Source organism: Pseudoliparis swirei, chromosome 14 (genome assembly GCF_029220125.1).
Source record: "Pseudoliparis swirei isolate HS2019 ecotype Mariana Trench chromosome 14, NWPU_hadal_v1, whole genome shotgun sequence".
NCBI lineage: Eukaryota > Metazoa > Chordata > Actinopteri > Perciformes > Liparidae > Pseudoliparis > Pseudoliparis swirei.
Window position 1 is genome coordinate 6,347,916 of NC_079401.1, and position 18,401 is coordinate 6,366,316.

Below are 18,401 nucleotides of genomic sequence, written 5' to 3' on the forward strand. Positions count from 1 at the left end.
ATCCATCAATCAATCAATCGATCGATATTTACTCTCGATCCAGTGCAGCCGGCAGTAACACAAAAAATAAACTTTTAGGGACTTGACTGGACTTGACTGGACTTGAAAATCCACAAGCAGATGACAAATCATTCAATTTCCTCCACTCCAGATGTCATGAGTAAAATGATATCATGTCTCTGTTAAAATTACAGGGGAACAAGTCTATTGATGCCAGACTCAGACCACACAAGAGATTGTGCACACACACACACACACACACACTCACAAACAAACTCATTCAGAAGACTATTGGCAGAATCTTACTGTGTGGGTCTTTGTGTGTGTGTGTGTGTGTGTGTGTGTGCAGCAATAGTACCATAGCTCTTTCTAAGCCTCCTAACTCCGACAGAACTCACTCGATTATGCTGCCATCATAATTACTTATTCATAATGCAAATAGGCTTTTGCAATTAGACCGTATAGTCTAAATAATGCACTTGAGCCTTGTAATATTCCTCGTAATGGCTCTTCTTTATCTCATAACACAGCGTCCTATATGATGAGCGCCATTAGAATATAATAACTCTGGCCCTGTGTGAAGTGTAATAGAGTGCTGATGGTGCAGTGTACCGGTGTGTGTGTGTGTGTGTGTGTGTGTGTGTGTGTGTGTACCTGTGGCGTGGGAGGGTCCGTGGCGAGTCTCTCTTCATTGCCTCCGTGGCCGCGAAAGGGGGCGCCGGGGGGAAGCCGTCCTCGTCGCCGTTGCCGTAGTAACGGTGGCTGCCGTTGGTGGTCGCGGCGGGATACAGAGCTGGGGAGACGATCAAACAAGTAAAAACCAACAAATATAAATAACATCACAGATTCGGATTATTAGGGTGGACTAAAAAAAAATCTGGATTTTTACACATTTTAATGAGTTTTTTGTTGCTTTTTACGTGGATCCAGAATTTTAAACAGTTTGCTCGTCTTTTTATGATTTTTTACACGACTGCACAATACCCGCGATGCAAATGTGGCCCACTTAGAGGCCGTTTCATCAGCGTAATGATTCCAAGGTCAGATCATTTTTTTGCACATAAAGCGAAGCGTCGCGTTCGGCGCGAAAAAAAAGAGAAAAGAGAGCTGGTAATGACTCCCGTGTCTCGCCTTTTAAATATGCAGAGAGAGAGAGCGAGAGGAAAGAGATATGAAGAGATGTGGCAATCATGTAATGCACAGTTAGAAGATGCTTATGGCGGCTGCTGCAGACAACAGTGTCTTGGCTGGGTGTCCCGCTCAGCTATGGCAAACACACACACACACAGGCTGACAAACACACACTCAGGGGCCGATAACGGGAGCACACAAAGCCTAATGTTGACTTTTCGACAGTATGAATTGGACAAATATTGTTTCGCGGCCGCGTGCTCACCGCTCCCGGGGTCGCCATGCGCGTAGTTGCCGGGCGCCATCGGGGCGGGACTCGCGCCGTTCCTGCTGAGCTCCGAGTTCGGGGGTCTGGAGGGTCCCGAGGGCCCCTGGTGTGCAGTGAGGCCCCGCGGCTCCTGGCGACAGACAGAGAAGATGGAAAAAAAATGCTTATTAAAACATTTTATTTTAGAAAAGGGCTCATATGCAAAACAAAAATATGTATGTGTGTCAAATCCAAGCCAAAGTTGTCATTCAAGCAGTTGCCCCCACACATAGGAAGATGAAAGTCATTTCTTTTATTACCCAGGAGGATTGGACCGACGCTGCTTTACTCCTTTTGTTTTTTGGCTAATCCACCAATGTTGTTCACTGAGTAAATATTGGTTTTTTTGGCACACGAGCACAAAATATCAACAAGCGGAAGCTGTTAAAAAGGTAGAAGAAAAGACATTTAAAAAATCGGTGTTTATCCAATCCTAGTATCAAATGTATGAGTTCCATTTCTGGTGAGATCGGGTTCATATACTGTGTTGTCGCCATCACACATTTATTTCCCGAGCGCCCGGTTGAGTAAACTTCCGGAAGTTGTTCCCTGATGCTAAACATGTCCCTCTCCTCTCCTCTCGGGTCGTCTCATTGCCGACATGTTCCCATCAAATAGGAGAAACACGACTTCAATCTACAACTAAATATCTACATTACAATTATGTATCCAGGCTCTACTCTGCTGCAACATTACAGGTTCATTAACTTCCCATGAAAGCAGAGAAAACCATAAAATAATAATCCTGAGCGACTGCAGTTTAGGAGGAAAAAGAAAAAAAAGGAGGATTTTACATTAATGTTGTCGTAGTCGTAACAAATCAATTAGCATCCGGCTGGATGGCAATGTGGGGGCGACGCTTTGAGGAAACGGGAGCAGATTTAGAACCCTCTGAGGGGCTTTCAGGAGACGCATGGAGCGTGGGAGGGGAACCGAATATCACGACGTCGTCAAGACGATCGTCATCGAGGGAGAGAGCCGAGCCATCCGGTTGGACAAGAAGGGCCCCGTGGCGTAACACCACTATTAGGTTGGGATTGGCGACAGGAAGTGAACACGATGGACCGAAGCAGCAGGAAGCAGCGGGGACACGCCGCTCGACATCGAGCCGCCGGGTTTCTGTACTTTGGATATTTGACATGGAGGAAGCCGACTGTGGATTTGAATTAGAAGAGTAACAAGATTACAAGGAAGCATAAATATAAATATATATATACAAAATATATATATATATAGAAGAAAGAAAAAAATTATATATATATCTATATATATAATAATAAAAATATATATGTATATATAGAAAAAAGAAATATATATATATATATTATTTTTTGTTCTCTTCATGTGCACAACTGGAAGCGCAGTAATTAAGACAATCCTGAGCGCACTGACAGGCATGTTATCCAACAGCCCAGCACTACAAAGGACCCGCTCACCCCCACCCCGCCCCCAGATGGAGATAGGGACTTCTAGTGCTGCTGGGAATCGGTGCTGGTGGAGGATGAAAGAAGCCTTTTCTGGTCAAAGAGATGTGAGCTACAGTACACCTGTCACACACACACACACCTATATATGTATTAAAGGGTGACAAGAAACAATCCTTAGAATAATGAAAGGTGCTCCCGTGTCTTTGTCATACCAAAGCATTGGGTGGGATGTAGAGACAGTGTCATGCAGTCGCAGGAGCATCGTTAGTACCCAACACACATGACGTGTCAATCACCCGACAGCCACAGGGACACTTATAGCACATCACAGGCATCCATCCATGTATCCAGTACATCTAAAATATATATATGTGTACATATAATCATCCGTCTGTCTGTCAGTCCGACCGTCTCCACAAACTGAGGACTCGCCTGGGGCTTTTGAAGCAGCCGGCAGACAGGCAGTCAGATATCTTAATCCCACAACAATAGGTAAACAGGGGGGGGGGGGGGGGGGAGGCTTAGCCCGCCTCACCCGACTGTGTCCCCCACCCACCCACATATCACTGGGCTAGGGATGGACAGCAAAACAGGGAAAGGACAAACTCTCTCTTTGTGTTTGATTCTAATATCGAATAACATTTAAAGTATAGCCCGGCAGACACCCGTAAGGCTCTTTGAACCGCTCTCACCTGAATGAAGGCTGCTCCATAAATGAAGTAAACACGGCGGTGAGAGTCGGGGTTTAGCGCTTGAACTTGTGTTTTATTAGTCGTGTCGGTGACAAATCGTCTAAAGTCTAACAGGAGCCGCCAGCGTCTCATGTGCCGGCAAAAATCTGTGACTAATGTTTTCAAGCCGCAGATAAAAAATGCGACGGGTGTGGCGGCGAGTTAAAAACAAACAAAAAAATGAGAAGCTTCTTGTCCATGAAAAGAAAAGAAAATCTATCAGCCTCATCACGGGCTTCAGTGGGAGCTGACGATGGACGGCTGTGAAGCTCTCCGTCAATAGAAACATAAACACAAACAAAGCCGCCGTGGAAGCATGAGAGCAGCAATTATGCCATTTCTATTTCCATACGCCGACTATACACGTGACGTGCTCACTGGATCTCTGACCGCCAACGCCAACAGAAATGTGAGAATCAAACGCCCCGATGGGAGGAGAGATATCCTGCGACGCGTCGATGGATTTAAAATCGAAATTTTTTTTTTTTAAAGAAGGAAAAACAAAAAGGTCAATGAGCCGATTATATTTGGATTGAAGATCCCATCGGCCAGACGGTGACGCCGCTGAGGGCCTCGGGGAGCTCCGCGTGCTTCGGCAGCGCCACGCAGATACAGTGGACTCTGAACTTGCATTTATCTGCAGGCTTGGATCACTAAAACACACACAAGATGGAAACGGGTCAATGCCGGTCAACCCCCGAACCCCTCCAGTTACTACCCCCCCCGCTCACATTCTCTCTGAGCATCTGCTCTAACTGCTGAGAGACGTCTTCATCAGCGCCTGAAACAATCGGTCACGGCGCGGCGCTCAATAGACGGACTCCGACGAAGAAACCGGCTCTCTTTGCACCGCCGGTCACGCTCCACGTCTTCATCAGTCCGCCCATTTGTGCCGCTTTCGCGAGCACCACTTGAACACAAGTCCCCGTGTGACTTTGCATTGTTTGTCGTGTTAAAAATGTTTTGTTTGAACGCTCAAAAAAGAGAAAAGCGGGGGGAAAAATAAGCAGAAACAGATTCATGGCACCTGGAAGAGAGTGTGAACGCAGCTGCGTGAAGCCTTCGTGTACCTTTGCTCTTGTCACTTTTCATGAGGTATTGCTGAAACATGTTCACGACACACACATATATATATATATATATATATATATATGTAGGCCTACATGTGTGTGTGTGTGTGTACAGTTGATTTACAGTTTTGGTGTATTGGAGTTGAAAGGATGTTGTGCATCTCCTTTTTTTCTAGTGGGAATGTTGGTTTCTGTGTCACAGCGGTAAAAGAAAAGACGGGAAAAGAAAGGAGACAGAGGCCAAAACGGAGAGAACAGGGACCCCCAAAAGTCTTTTAATAAAGAGGGAGGAGTGCAAAGTGAAAAGCCAACAGAGAAACACACAGACAGGCATGCAGGAGGCTTCAGGTCAGCTTTATTCAACAGAGCAGAAACAGGCGGGTGAGACAAGAGCAGTAGCACATTCCCTGAATATGAAAATTAAAAAGGAAAAGTTAAAATCAAATTATAGACAAAGACACAACAGGAAGGAGCCGATTAGGCCTTCACGAGACTTGAGGGAAAGTTACCGTTAATTCGAGTGAATTAACAGCGAAGTGACAGAAAGGAGGCTGTGCACAGTGACGGGTTTTATGGGTAATATTATTAAAAAGATAAGCTGAGCGGTTGTGCTGTGACAGTTAGTGGAGTCGGCAAAGGGGAAAAGCTTTTTCAACCAGATCAATATGCGTCCGCGGCGTTGATCGCGAATAAAAAAAAACTACTCTATTTACATGTTCAGGAGTAGATTGCGAAATTATAATTTACCTGATAATTCAATAAAAAAATAGAACTTCATTCGAAACGTTGGAGATTTTAAATGACATTTGTAGCCAAAAGGAGGAGCGAGGAGGAGCGGCGGGGCGTCTGCGTCTGCTGGTGGAAGCGGGCGTCGCTCGCTCGTACCTGATTGCTGGAGGCCGCGGGGTTGTTGGGTCGATTGGCGGCGGACCCGTTCGTGGTCGGTGCCGCGTTGCCACCGCCCATCTGTGGAATCAAACGGGAAAAAAAGGAGGAGTCATGCGAGTTGAGAGCGAGCTGCGGATGTCGGTGAATAACTGGAATGTTTTGAGGAGTTCATAAAGCATCAGCAGCCCTGAATGCTTCATGGAACCAAATTCATCCAAACGGTGGCGCTCTGAAAAGTGGCGCCCCACATCCAGAAAACCCTCGAGGGGAACGACCCCGACAGGAAGTCAACGGTTTTAAGGACACTATACTCCACTTTAATTATTTAAGTTTGAACATTTATCATGATAACATGAGTCAGATAAACATTTAGAGATATTTTTGTTTGTTTTGTTTATTGTTTTACGTAAATATGTATGTGTGTGTATTTATGTGTGTGTGTGGTGTATGTATGTGTGTGTGTATATGTATATATGGGTGTTTGAATATGTATGTGTATGTATATGTATGTGCATGTGTATATGTATATATATATATAGGTATATGTATATGGTTCTCTGAAATAAGTTTTTTCGTGAAATCATAGGTTAGGGCACTTATAAGTTGATAGTTTCGGTTAGCCACTTTCTTCTTTTGTTGAAATTTTGATTTTTGTATATTATTGCTGATCGAAATACACTAAACTAAACTACACTAAAGACATGCTTTTATTCTCTCAGTTGACCTAAAAAACGCCCGTAAACCTGCGCGATATTCCAGAATCATCTGAAGTCCGACCTGCTGCAGCTGTCTGGACGTGCGCAGCACCACGAGCTGGATGGTGCCCCTGGCGTTGCCCTCGGACGACATGGAGCGCCTCAGCGTCTCCATGGCGGCGTGGTTGGAGTGTCCCAGCAGCGACTCGCCGTTTACCGCGATCATCTGGTCGTTGACGTTCAACCGGCTGTCCTGCAGGGGAACAGAGAGGTCATCGCGTATCAGTTCTGATCATCTCGTAGGCACGCGTGGAAGTAGCTGTAAATGAGATGCTGTCATGAGATTTTTCAAAATAAAAGCATGAAACGGGTGTAGGTCAGTGAGGAGAGTGGTACCCAGTTCGATGCCCGCTCTCCCTCTTAGTTGCGTGTCAGAGTGCCCTTGAGCAAGGGGTTTCCCCACGGGGATAAATACAAGTGTAAATATATTTTTCTTTCTCTTTCATTTTGTTTTCATTTGATCTCAACAACTCACACAGGAGATGCGTGACATTTTGAGGAGCTTCGTATATTTTAAATATATATGTATATCAATTTTATATGTGACTTATGCCGACGACTCCTCAAAAATAAATCATTTTAAACTGCTAAGCACAAATCTCACAAAAAATAAGAGACTCAATTCCGGTCACCAATAAAGTCACCAATAAAGTTTTCAGAGAGAAGAAGAGAAATGTGTGTGAGAGAGAGAGAGAGAGAGAGAGAAAGTATAAAATTGAAGATGGAAGACTGCAAGGAAATTGTAGAGTTAGCAATCTACTGAGAGCGAGAGAGCCGTAATAAATACATAGAGCAGCTAATGGAATGGCCTCCGTGGGCACTAAATCACTTCTAAGTGTTTAAAATAGCAGCCTCTCATAGAGAGGCAACACAGAATCGTGCCCTGGAGGGAGAGGGGGAGGCAGCGAGAGAGGGAGGGAAGGAGGGAGAGGATAAAATGAGGAAAGCAATGCAGAGGGCAATGTCTTAAAAAAAAGGAACAATAAAGATGAGGAGACTGAAGACTCTCTTTTAGTGTGTGCGCGGAGTCATGATTGGTCCATTATGGTCAGCGCTGCCCTTTGACCCCCAACTCATTAACAAGGCACCGTCTGGGCTGACCTCGAAGCAGACTGGGAAGGCAGGCACACACACACACACACACACACACACACACACACACACACACACACACACACAGGGCTGTCATCAAGAATTGATGTTGGTGCCAAATGTTCTGTGATATTCTCTATTAATATCTTCATTCGCTCAGTTAGCAGTGGAGGCGCTCTACATGTAATTTTAATTTGTTTTCTTCCGCGTGCTCTTTGATACGCTCGTATGACCGGATCAGGAATGAAGTCGGGGAAGGTTTTTTTTTTTTTTTGGCGCGGGGGGATGTAATTGAGGCCCCGGGCCCCCGACGGCAGCCAGAGCTGTTTAATGGAAATAGGTTAGATCTCCTCGTCTCCTCCCCGTTGCGTGTGTGTTGGCACGCGACTCTGGGGACGCCCGGGCACCGGGCCCCGCGCTGCGAGTCATCGGGCCCCTCGGCTGCTTCCCATTAGCATGCGCCGGCACCGAGGAGGAGACGCACAGGCGCCCTCGTGTCCCGTGTTCCCGCTGAGCGTCTCCGCTTTCACATCTTCTCCCACCCGCCTCATTCCGTCTCTCCGCTCATCGCCTCCCCTTATTCCATCCCCGTCCTTTTTGTCTCTCTCGCTGGTTCACCCACGCCGTCTCCTTCAAACGTCTTCCCTGTCTCCCTCGCCGCTGTCCCTCTCTCTTCCTGCGTGTCCTTCTCCCTCTTCTGTGGTATCTTGTCCCAGAAACCTGTTTTCGCGGCGGGCCAGGAGATCTTACCGTCGGAGCGTTATCCTCGTCGGCAGCAGTCGGGAGAAAAAACTACTTCTGGAGGCGCTCCGGGGAGCCGCCGCCCCGCCGCCCTGATCCCAGACCAGCCGTTTATCTACGGCGCCACACTCGTCGGCCTCGTCGACGCGCGCCGCAGATCTGGGAGCGGCGACGAGGAGTTGTGATGTGTGATGTTTTTTAAATATTTATTTATAAAAATATCTATATATAAATATAGATATTGTTTCTTCTCTTTATATATATGTGTATATATGAAATAAAAAAAATAAAAAAAATAATAATAACATAATAAAAAAATATAATTTCCTTCCTCACCCACTTCACCCACTTTTTTATTTATCTTTATATTCCCACATTTATTTAATGGTTCTTTATATATTTAATGTCCCTTCTTTTCTGAACAGGGGGGGGGGGCACATATATTGAGGCCAAGTGGAGGCCTCTTCAAAGTGGTGAAACGGGATGCTTCTTTCCCTGACGCACTCACAACTTGAAGTGAGTAGCGAGTGATCGCGATAAAGAATAAAGAATATACACTTTTATTTATCCCCAAGGGGAAATTAGTTCTCTGCATTTAACCCATCCTTAGTTATTAAGGAGCAGTGGGCTGCGGTGAAGCGCCCGGGAAGCAACTGGGGGTTCAGTGCCTTGCTCAAGGACACTTCGACTTGCAACTAATGGGGAGAGCGGGGATCGAACCCACAACCCTGCGGTTGCAGGACGGCCCTCTTACCCCACTGAGCTAAAGCCGCCCAACGGGGTTCGAACGGTCGGCGGGAGGAGAAGGCGGGGGGGGGGACAGGAAATGAGAGATGAGGTGAGAGGAAACAACAGAGGGACACATTACAAAGAAAATGTAGTATTCGGAATACTCTAAATGAGCTCTTCTACTCTCATGCTTGATGTCTTTTTAAGGGTCTTCCCAGAAGCCCTTATCGTGTGTCAGTTCCTGTTTTGCTTTGACTTTGTCACGACTGTGGTGTGTCTGTTCTTAAAGGGCCACGTCCAGTTCACGTCTCACTCGAGGGTGCTCTCTACCTTGTGAGCGGCCCCGCCGTGGATGATGGACTTGATGAAGATGCCCAGGTCCTCCCCGGTCTCCCTGGACTTGTTGCCCTTCAGGCTGACCCCCAGGCCGGCCGAGCCCGACTCGTTGAGGGGGATCTCGTACATCAGCTGCTCTCTGCCGTCCTCCAACACCAGACTGCCGTCCTCCTCCCCTTTCTGGAAGACAACAGGTAGTGAAGACGTTTGCCCCAAGTGGAGATATTTCACACACACACACACACACCAGCTACTTTACATAATAAGGGTCTGCGTATGATCTGACGATTGAGGCGAGAGCAGCGTATCTAATGCTGGCAATGCCACACCGCACCGATTATACTCAATGCAGGGGGGGAAACACACAGAGAGAAGGAAGGAGAAGGGGAGAGAGACGGATTAAAGAGTCGGGTGGAGGACGGCTGCAGGGGAGACGAAGGAAAGAGAGAGAAAGAGAGGAGCAGGTGTTGCGCACTGGAAAGAGAGATGACTGTGTAGTGAGAAATAGATGAGCGCTACTGTAGAGAGGTTATTCCATTTGGAGATGAAAGGCGCAGACGGAGAGCGAGCCATTTTCTAAAGGAAACATAATAACCTTTTCATACCTCCTCCCGGAGCACATTGGGGGAGGAAGGGGGAGGCAAGGGGGGTGGGGGGGGAGAGGATGGAGGCGCAGAGGAGCATTTAAAAGTAATAACCCATCCCTGAGGAGGTATACCAGCTTCTCTCATTCACACACACACACACCCCCCCTCTTTACATTTCATCCTAATCTCTCAATCATACTGTATGTCTCTTTGTCTCCCTCTCCCACCTCCACTTTCTACAGGTCTCTCTCTCTCTCTCTCTCTCTCAATCTCGTCATCCTTTAACCGCTGCTTTTTAATGTGAGGAGAACAATCGCGGGGCGGAGGCAACAGGAAATGAGGAGGGGGGGGGGGGATGAAAAAGGAAAATGTCTGTCATTAGAGGATGGAAAAATGGAGAGCGGGAAAGAAAAGCCAGGTTCAGTCACCCAGGGAAAAGAGGGCCTGCGGAGGGGCGGAGCCTCGCGACACTTCCCTCCAAAGCCCTATAGGACGGATGGAAGGTTACGCCCCTCTCGCTCTTTCTGCTCTGGTTGAGACTGAGATTTGCTCAGAGGTTCATCATTTCAAGAAGTTCAATAAAGATGAAAAAAAAAAAAACACTCAGAAAGCAACAAAATAAATATGTCAGAGTGGATTTTGGAGGAATGTGCAGATACGTTCACACCAGCTCGGCCTCCCGTCGTCACGCTTTAAAGATCTGAGGGCCCTCGACGGGATTGCAGGAGCCTTACGTCAGGCGCCTGCTGCCGGGGAACCAGACGTTCATGTTTCCTCCCTCGCACCATGGCTGGGGGGGATGCGGCGGTCGAGCATTTTACCGGCAGCGACAGATCGATAAACACGGCCCGTATATCTCCGTCACCTCGGGAACCCCTGAATGTGAGGAGTCCATTCTCAGTGGTTTACACGAGGGCTAATCACCTCGGAGTCACTCGATGTGACCGGAACGAGTCGGGTGAGCCGGGCCCTTGGAGCGTCCCCCCCAAAATCTATTTTCTATTTCCGTGCGACGCGAGGCTCCCAGCCGGGGCTTATTTTTTATCAACAAGGCGCCGGAGGAATTACAAAGACAATCCGCCGCTTCCTGCGCGAGAGACACTTGAGAGGACTCGGCTGGCAACCTGGGAGGTTTCTAAATACCTCGGTGATCGAGCGGCACGCCGGGCGCGAAGGGGGCCGCATCCGAGCACGGCTTTTACCGCCATGAGTTACTTCCCTTTGTGTGTGTCCTCACATCTTGGAAAGAAACGGGGGGGAAACGTCACCAGGATGCAGAGTGTTTATTTATTGTCTCCGATGACGGGTTATTAAAATCATGATCTATTTACACAACCGAGTGGATCTCAGTGGTGGTCCAAATGCACTCACACACTCTCCGGTTTCCCCCCTAATGCCCCTTCCTTGGGGGCAGAGTGCGTCCACCCGGAGCGGCTGAGACCCCTTGACTCCACTCTGCTACTCCCCCCCCCCCCCCACCCAACTCCTTCACTGTTAGCCTTCAGCAATGGCTCTTTAACAGGCTTTTAGCCAGGAGGGAGACCACCCTCTTCAACACCCAGATGAGGAGACAAAAGGGAGCTTTTTTCTACTTACCCCAGGGTGGTTGGCGTGATGAGGGGGAGGAGGGGGGCAGGAGGGGGGGGGGGGGTTATACACCACGATTACACACAGAGCCTTTTGTCGCTGAGGATTTCTAAATGGGGGGTTTCAAAGCGGTGGGATTAGCGGTGAGAGCGACATTCAATTAAGATGAGATCTCCCCGCGCCGGAGCTGCCAATTAATCGCCTTAATGTCTGCCTCTCTGCCACTTTACACCTTTAACTCACAATGAAGAGAAGAGGGGAGGAAAATGACTGATTGAGGGATAATACTGGGGGAGGAGTGAAAAGGAAAGACAGACTCCAAGACAGACTGAGAGAAGGAGTGAGAGAGAGAGAGAGAGAGAGGTGGAGAGGGACTGGCCACCGATAGAGAGACCAGAGGGGACAAGCTGCCTGGCGACCCCTCCTTCCTGTGAACTGGCCGAGGCTCGCCGGCCACAGGGGGTCAGCATGTGCAGAGCGACCCCGGCCATCCTGTCCGTGGCGTTATTCTGCAGCGCACACACACACACACACACTCACACACACACACACACACACACACACACTCACACACACACACACTTTCACTCAAAGACGTGTTCCGCCGCAAAAAAACTAAAAGGGGCCTCGTCAGGGAAAAACGCTGGGAGAGGCAAAAAAGTGCTGACAGGAGCGAAATTGTGATTAGAAGTTATCACTCTTTAATTAGCACAAGGGGGGGGGGGTAGAAAGAAACCGTCCTCCTCCCGAATCCGAGCCTCGTTCACTGGTTTTTTCTTTGGCCTCGTGCTTCCGGCGTGCCGCTCGTGAAGCATCAGCGCCCGGCCCGCCCTCCCGAAAACCAATCAAACCAGCAGTTCGACCGGTCCCTACTTTGCTCGTACAAGGCGGATAAAAAAAAAAAAACACACTCCATGAATGCCGGAGCGGAGAGCATGCGAGCGGCGTGCAGCGAGACGTCCCTTTAGACCAGGCGATGCCGGCCATGTTAGTGTTTATATTGCCGTCAGCGTCCACAGCCTCCTCACGGAGACCTGTTTTTTGTTTTTTTCCTCCTTTCAAGCCACGAAGTGAACGATCTTTGGACCCGTTCTTTCAATTAAACGCTAACGAACCGCAGGGTTCTTACGCATCCGTCGGCCTCAGCGGTCAACACGACGCGCGCCGCTGGGATCCGATGCCGCGCGGGGGACGCCGGGGGGTTGATGGGAGAGACGGCTAATGAGGGAAAACATGGGGCACCGGAAAACAAGTCAATGAGGAGATTCGACAATCTACAAACCGCCGTGATTAGAGGAAAGAGGGGCATGTTGGCGAGAGCGAAAGTTGCCCGCGGAGGAGAGCGGAGTCGGTGGGAGGAGCGGCCCTCTCGTTCTTTGTAGTTCAAATGCAGCTGGGTTTGAGCAAACAGTCCTTGGACTTATTTATTCTGGTGTCAGTTTCAGGTCGAGTCGGTGAGACGTCGGATATTTCTCGGGGGCATACGCGTAAACATGCATTTTGCACTCGTCAAACTAGATGAGCGTTTACAGAGAAGCCGGACAGGTGATTGAACCGCGAGGGGGCAGCAGGGGGTCGGCACTGCCAAGCAAATCCCAACCGGTAAACAAGCCCTGGTTACTAACCATACCGTCACGACGTGTCACAAATGCTCCCGGATACACTGCTTCATCATTAAAACAAGCTGAATAAAACATAAACACGAGAACGCTCCGAACGAAGCCGCGATGGAGGCGATAAACCGATATTGAAGTTTCAGCCAATTAATCCCAGCAGCTCCTGAAAGTACGACTGCGATAATGAACCGCTGATTTGCATACAATTACTTTGACAAGACGCTGCTCTGAAACATTGTCGATATTCGAGAGCGCCCACGCGGAAGTCAGGCGCGGGCGCGCGAAACGCCCACGCGCGCGCGGGTTCGGTGCCACGGGGCGGAGCAGATGGCCGCGGCCGCCGTCGAGCAATTAAAACCCGCGAGAGAGGAAACAAATCAAGTCCTCTCCCAGTGAGGTGGAGCTGTTTGGGAAGGTGGGGGCGTGTTGTTGTGTTATTGTGTTGTTGTTGTGTTGTGGAGCTGTAGTCGGGCTCAGGAGCTCATTTGGCTCAACTTACTGCAGCTGTGTATTTATGTCATGCTTTTAGGGCTCTGGAGTGCCTGTGTGTGGTAATGTGCGTGTGTGTGTGTGTGTGTGTGTGTGTGTGTGTGCGTGTGTGCGTGCGTGCGTGCGTGTGTGTGTGTGCGCTTAGGGGACATCAAACCCGTCTTTGAGGTGCAGGACTTCTTCTGCTGGAGATAAGATCCAGATCTCACGGGGCACTAACGACGCGTACGGCCTCGACAGAGACAGGAGTGAAGGCTCTCTCTCACAGCACCCCCCCCCCCCTCCCCTACTCCTCCCCTTTATGTCTCTAATGCCCAAATACAAGCAAGTGTTCGATGCAGAGGCTCATCAAAGTGCACTTGTTATGCCAATACAGCGGGGCCATTAATGAGAGCAAACTATTTTCGGAGGCAGTAACTTCGCCTGTGTGTGTGTGTTGTTGTTATCACGGTGTTTAGGAGTGTGTGAATATGCATCAGTCACTACAAAGCCCTGCGCGTCTATCTCGGAGCTCTTTGAAGACGCCGAGGGGGAATAATCGGAAATAACCAGCGAGGACAGAGGGGAGAGGAGTTTGAGCGTGACGGGCGACCTTCAAGGGGTCGCCCGGCTGCGTGTGTGTGCGCGCGCGTTTGAAAAAGTGTGTGTTTACCCGTGAAACGTCCCCGGGGAGGCGCGGTCAACGCCACCTCTGACCCCCGTCAGCCGCCGCGGGCAAACGGTCGCTCAACACCCGCGGCGTGCCGACAATGCCCACGTTTCCTGCAGGGGGGGGGGGGGGGGGGACTTCCTGTGGCATTGCTGCGTCAACAAAACCAGAGCGGGGGGGACAGGAAGGCGGGAGCGCGCGCTGCGCGTATGTTTGTGTGCGTTCCGAGTGCGCCGTGTTTATGGGCAGAACACGACGAGAGGAAAGAGGTTCGCTCCTTTGGGAGAGGAAGAGGGAATAACAATAAAACACGGCACAATGGATGAAAAGGAGGGGACGGTCAGCAGAAACGACCAGAAGAAGAAGAGAGACGGGGGGGGGGGGTTACTCTCTTACCAGTTCCCGCGGCAGGAAGACGTCCTCCTGCCGCGCGACCACCACACACACGTTCTCTCCCTGCCGGGTGCTGCGCAGCATGGCCACCAGTTCCTCCTGGCTGCGGCCCGTCATGTCCACTCCGTTCACCTGCACACACACACACACACACACACACACACACGAATATTAGAGTTACTCAGTTTAACCAGCAGGTGTGTTTCTCTTCCTCTCCTCTGTGGGCAACCTCACCTCCAGGATGCGGTCTCCGGGCTGCAGGCGGCCGTCTTTGACGGCGGCGCCGCGCGGCAGGATGCTCTTCACCAGGATGGGCCCCGGCCCGTGGGCCGCGGAGTCCCGGGTGACCACGGTGAAGCCCAGACCCTCGCCGCCTGCGGGGGGGAACAAAGCAGCGTGACGGTGGGCATTAGAGGCGTCCGTCGCTCCTGCGGGGGTCAGACTTGAACTTGACATTTTCCCTCCATCACTTTTATCTCTCTCTTCTCCTCTCCAGTTCGGCTGAACTCGGTCTGCGCTTTGAGCATCGTCCTCCACATTATCTACCGCTTAAATGGCTGGTTTCCTCTAGGGAGGGGGGGGGGGGGGGGGTTGTTGCCTGGCTCAGGCTCCAAGCCGCCGGGAGAAGGCTTCTCTCCTTGCCGGATTAGACAGACTCTGCCTTTAATTTCACGTGTGAGCAGGCCGAACGGTGGCCGGCGAAGGGAGGTAGAGGGAGACGGCGAGGAGAGAGAGAGAGAGAGAGAGAGAGAGGAGCTGGGAGATATTATTCCCTTCTCCAGCTTCCCTCCCTGAGGATGCGACGTGATTCCCACAAAGATTTTCCTTGTGGGTGTGAGCCTGCGTTTATCTGTGTGTATACATTTACAAGTGTGTGTGTATTGCTGAGCCCCCACACACAAACACACACACAAACACACACCACACTCAACCCGCATCCCCTCCACCCTCTCTCCCTTTTTCACGGCTTCACGAGCCCCAAGCCATGAGTGAAATGTGCCACGCTCCGTGTGTGTGTGTGTGTGTGTGTGTGTGTGTGTGTGTGTGTGTGCGCCAGCAGGGAGAGCAAAGCCGGCGTGGCACACTAAAGGCGGTGAGCGATGCTATCTGGTCTCCCAGCTAAGCCTCTTCCTGCCCTACATTAGCGCACCTAAACCTCACCGCCTGTCAATCACCGGGAGAAAGAGCCTGTTGCCAGGGGAGGGTGTTAGAAAACCCATAATATCCTCGGCTCTGATCTTGCATCAGGTGAAAGGGATGGAGTGAGACAGGGAGATGGGAGGAGGGGGCGAAATAATAATCCTAACAATAGAAGGATGGAGGGGAAAAGGTGAAGAAAATGGGAGGGGATGAAAAGGTGCGAGGGAGGAAAGAACGGAGCCGACGATAAAACAGCGGGGAATGGGGCTCTGAGCCGGAGAGAGTGGAGCCCAATTCCGTCGATCCTTTCATCTGGATCTCTTCGAGCCCGGAGCGAGTGTGTGCACGCGGCCCAATTACAGCGATCCTTTCAGCGGGCCACAACACGACAGGTTGCCGGAACAGAACCCATTCACGGCCCCGAGAACCCATCCCAGTGCCATCAACACATCAGATGTGGAGCAGGCAGCACTGATGCACTCTGGGTCATATTAGAAGTGTTGGAGCTATTTAGTTTGACTTTTGTTTTTAGGTTTTATTGTAAAGTAATATTGATTGTTTATTGCTTATTTAGGTTTTGTTTTGATATGTTAGTTGTTTCTTAGGATAGTTGTAGTTTAGTTTAATATATTTAGTTGTAGGTTCACTAATTGGGTAACACTGGGCACCTGTGGTTATATGTAGAGGTGGATAGGCACAGGACCAGCATGCACCAGGGTGGCCAATGGTTTTTTACCACAGCACAGGGAAGGGTCAACATTTTGTTTGTTCTTTTCTTTGTTGGTTTAACCCTTGTGTTGCCTTAGGGTCATTTTGACCCGATTCAATATTTAACCCTCCTGTCGCCTTCGGGGCAATTTGACCCGATTCAATGTTTAATGTCGGTGTTCTTTCGGGAGTCAACAAACAAACATAAAGTACCTCACACTTAAACTTGGAAAACAATATTAATTATAATAATTTCCTGGAGATTTTAATAGCTGGGGTCATATTGACCTCAAGGGTAAAATATGTTGGTAAATATAAAGGTAACAGGAGGGTGAAACATTGAATCGGGTCAGATTGACCCGAAGGCAACACAAGGGTTAAATAAATTCTCAGAATACTAACAGGCGGAAATGGACAGTACTTTCTTTTGCATGCGTCAACATCAAAACCCACGGTGCATCAGTGGCGATTCGATTTATGTTTTTGTTTGATTTCGGACGACAAATGGCCCCTACAGGAAGGATGTAGGATAATAAACACGAAGCTGCACATTTACCTTTCTTCAGGTCGATCTTCATCTTCTTGCTGCTTTTTCTGCCAAGAGGGTGGTTCTGCCCGGGCACGGGGCTCTGGCCGGCCCGGGGGCTCTGGCTCTGGGGCCGCGGCGTCGGGGAGGCGCTCGCCCCTCTGGTCGGGTGTGTGGGTGAGATTCTCTCCAGGGAGCCCGGCCCGGGCCGGCGCTCCGCCGGCGCCGGGTACGGCTCGGCCGTCTCCGGCGTCTCGGCGCGAGCGTCGGGTCGCCTCGCTTCCGGTCGCCTCGCTTCCGGTCGGGCGCCGGCGTCGTGTTTGGGCTCCGGTTCGGCCCGGGTCACCAGCGGACTCTTTGCTCTCGCGGGGGGGGGTTCTTTGCCGTCGGCGGTAAAAAGCTGACCGATCAGCATCTTCTCGTAGCGCGACTTGTTTGCCGGGGGGAGGACCTCCAGGCGGATGGTGGAGGAGGGCGAGCTCATGGCCTGGCGGAACACCTCCTGTGACCTTCGGAGAGGAAAAGGACACAAATGGAGAACATTAGCTTTGATTTCTATTTCAGATATGACATTGGAAAACAAAAAAAAGGCTGTCAGAGTGAAGCCGTGTTTCAGGTGATCACGGAGCGCTGTGGATCACTGTCAAACAGAGAAGGAGAAGGAGAGGCCGGACAGAAGGATGGAGAGACTCTCCCAGCTGCTCATCGGGCTCCCCCCCCCCCCCCTCCGAGGCCCCTCGTTTACTCGACTTACTGCGCGAAGGTCTTGTCCTGGAGCGGCGTGTCGTTGATGAGCACGATGCACTCGTCCTGCTGGAAGATATTCTCCCTCGCCGAGCGGCTGTTCTCCTCGATGCCTTTAATGTGCAGGCCCAGGGTCCTTGCGACACACACACACACACACAGTGGATACGAATCCATGGAGGTAAACACACATACATGCCAACGCTTGTGCGGATCTACGAGTCAACGTCGCCATCTGCCTTTCCTTGTGAATGTCTGATTGATGACTGTGAATTTGCATCCGTGTGTGTGTGTGTGTGTGTGTGTGTGTGCTTACCGTCCACTGAGAGAGGAGCAGTACGGGATCACATGGATACCCAGGGGTGCCCAGTCACCTGGAAACTCCACCACCTTTGTCAGGGTGCTGTCAACAAAACACACACATGTGTAGTCAGGTAAACACAAACAAACCTTGAAAGATATATTAAAAGAGAGGATGTACCACATGGAATCATGACAGCACTGACACACACACACACACACAGTCTTTTTCTACAAGCAAGCTCTTCAAAATAAATGAGTGTTTTCCTCCGGGCTCCACAGACACAAATGAGCTTTCAGGTCGTCCCGCCGAACATCAGAAAAAACAAGGGTGGGTTGGTGGGACGCAGGTGGCCACTTCAGCCTTTATCTACCTGCACTCTCAACCACCCCCGTCAGGCCGCCGGACAAAGGAAGACGGCGGCAGATAAAAGAGAAACACGGAGAGCGAGAGA

At 50.1% G+C, this 18,401-nt stretch overlaps 1 protein-coding gene across 2 annotated transcripts in view; it reads right to left on the reverse strand.

Annotated features, from left to right (window-relative positions):
- The window catches only part of pard3ba (par-3 family cell polarity regulator beta a), a 101,910-nt gene that overhangs the window by 53,585 nt on the left and 29,924 nt on the right, over window positions 1-18,401 (reverse strand). For both annotated transcript variants that reach the window (XM_056431005.1, XM_056431006.1), the window contains 10 exons: window positions 17,963-18,049; window positions 17,657-17,782; window positions 16,933-17,411; window positions 14,763-14,902; window positions 14,532-14,660; window positions 9,202-9,387; window positions 6,332-6,502; window positions 5,552-5,632; window positions 1,397-1,529; window positions 655-793 (listed from right to left, as the gene is read on the reverse strand). In XM_056431005.1, coding sequence (XP_056286980.1) covers window positions 655-793; window positions 1,397-1,529; window positions 5,552-5,632; window positions 6,332-6,502; window positions 9,202-9,387; window positions 14,532-14,660; window positions 14,763-14,902; window positions 16,933-17,411; window positions 17,657-17,782; window positions 17,963-18,049 — 1,671 coding nt within the window. The remainder of the gene's footprint in view (window positions 1-654; window positions 794-1,396; window positions 1,530-5,551; window positions 5,633-6,331; window positions 6,503-9,201; window positions 9,388-14,531; window positions 14,661-14,762; window positions 14,903-16,932; window positions 17,412-17,656; window positions 17,783-17,962; window positions 18,050-18,401) is intronic.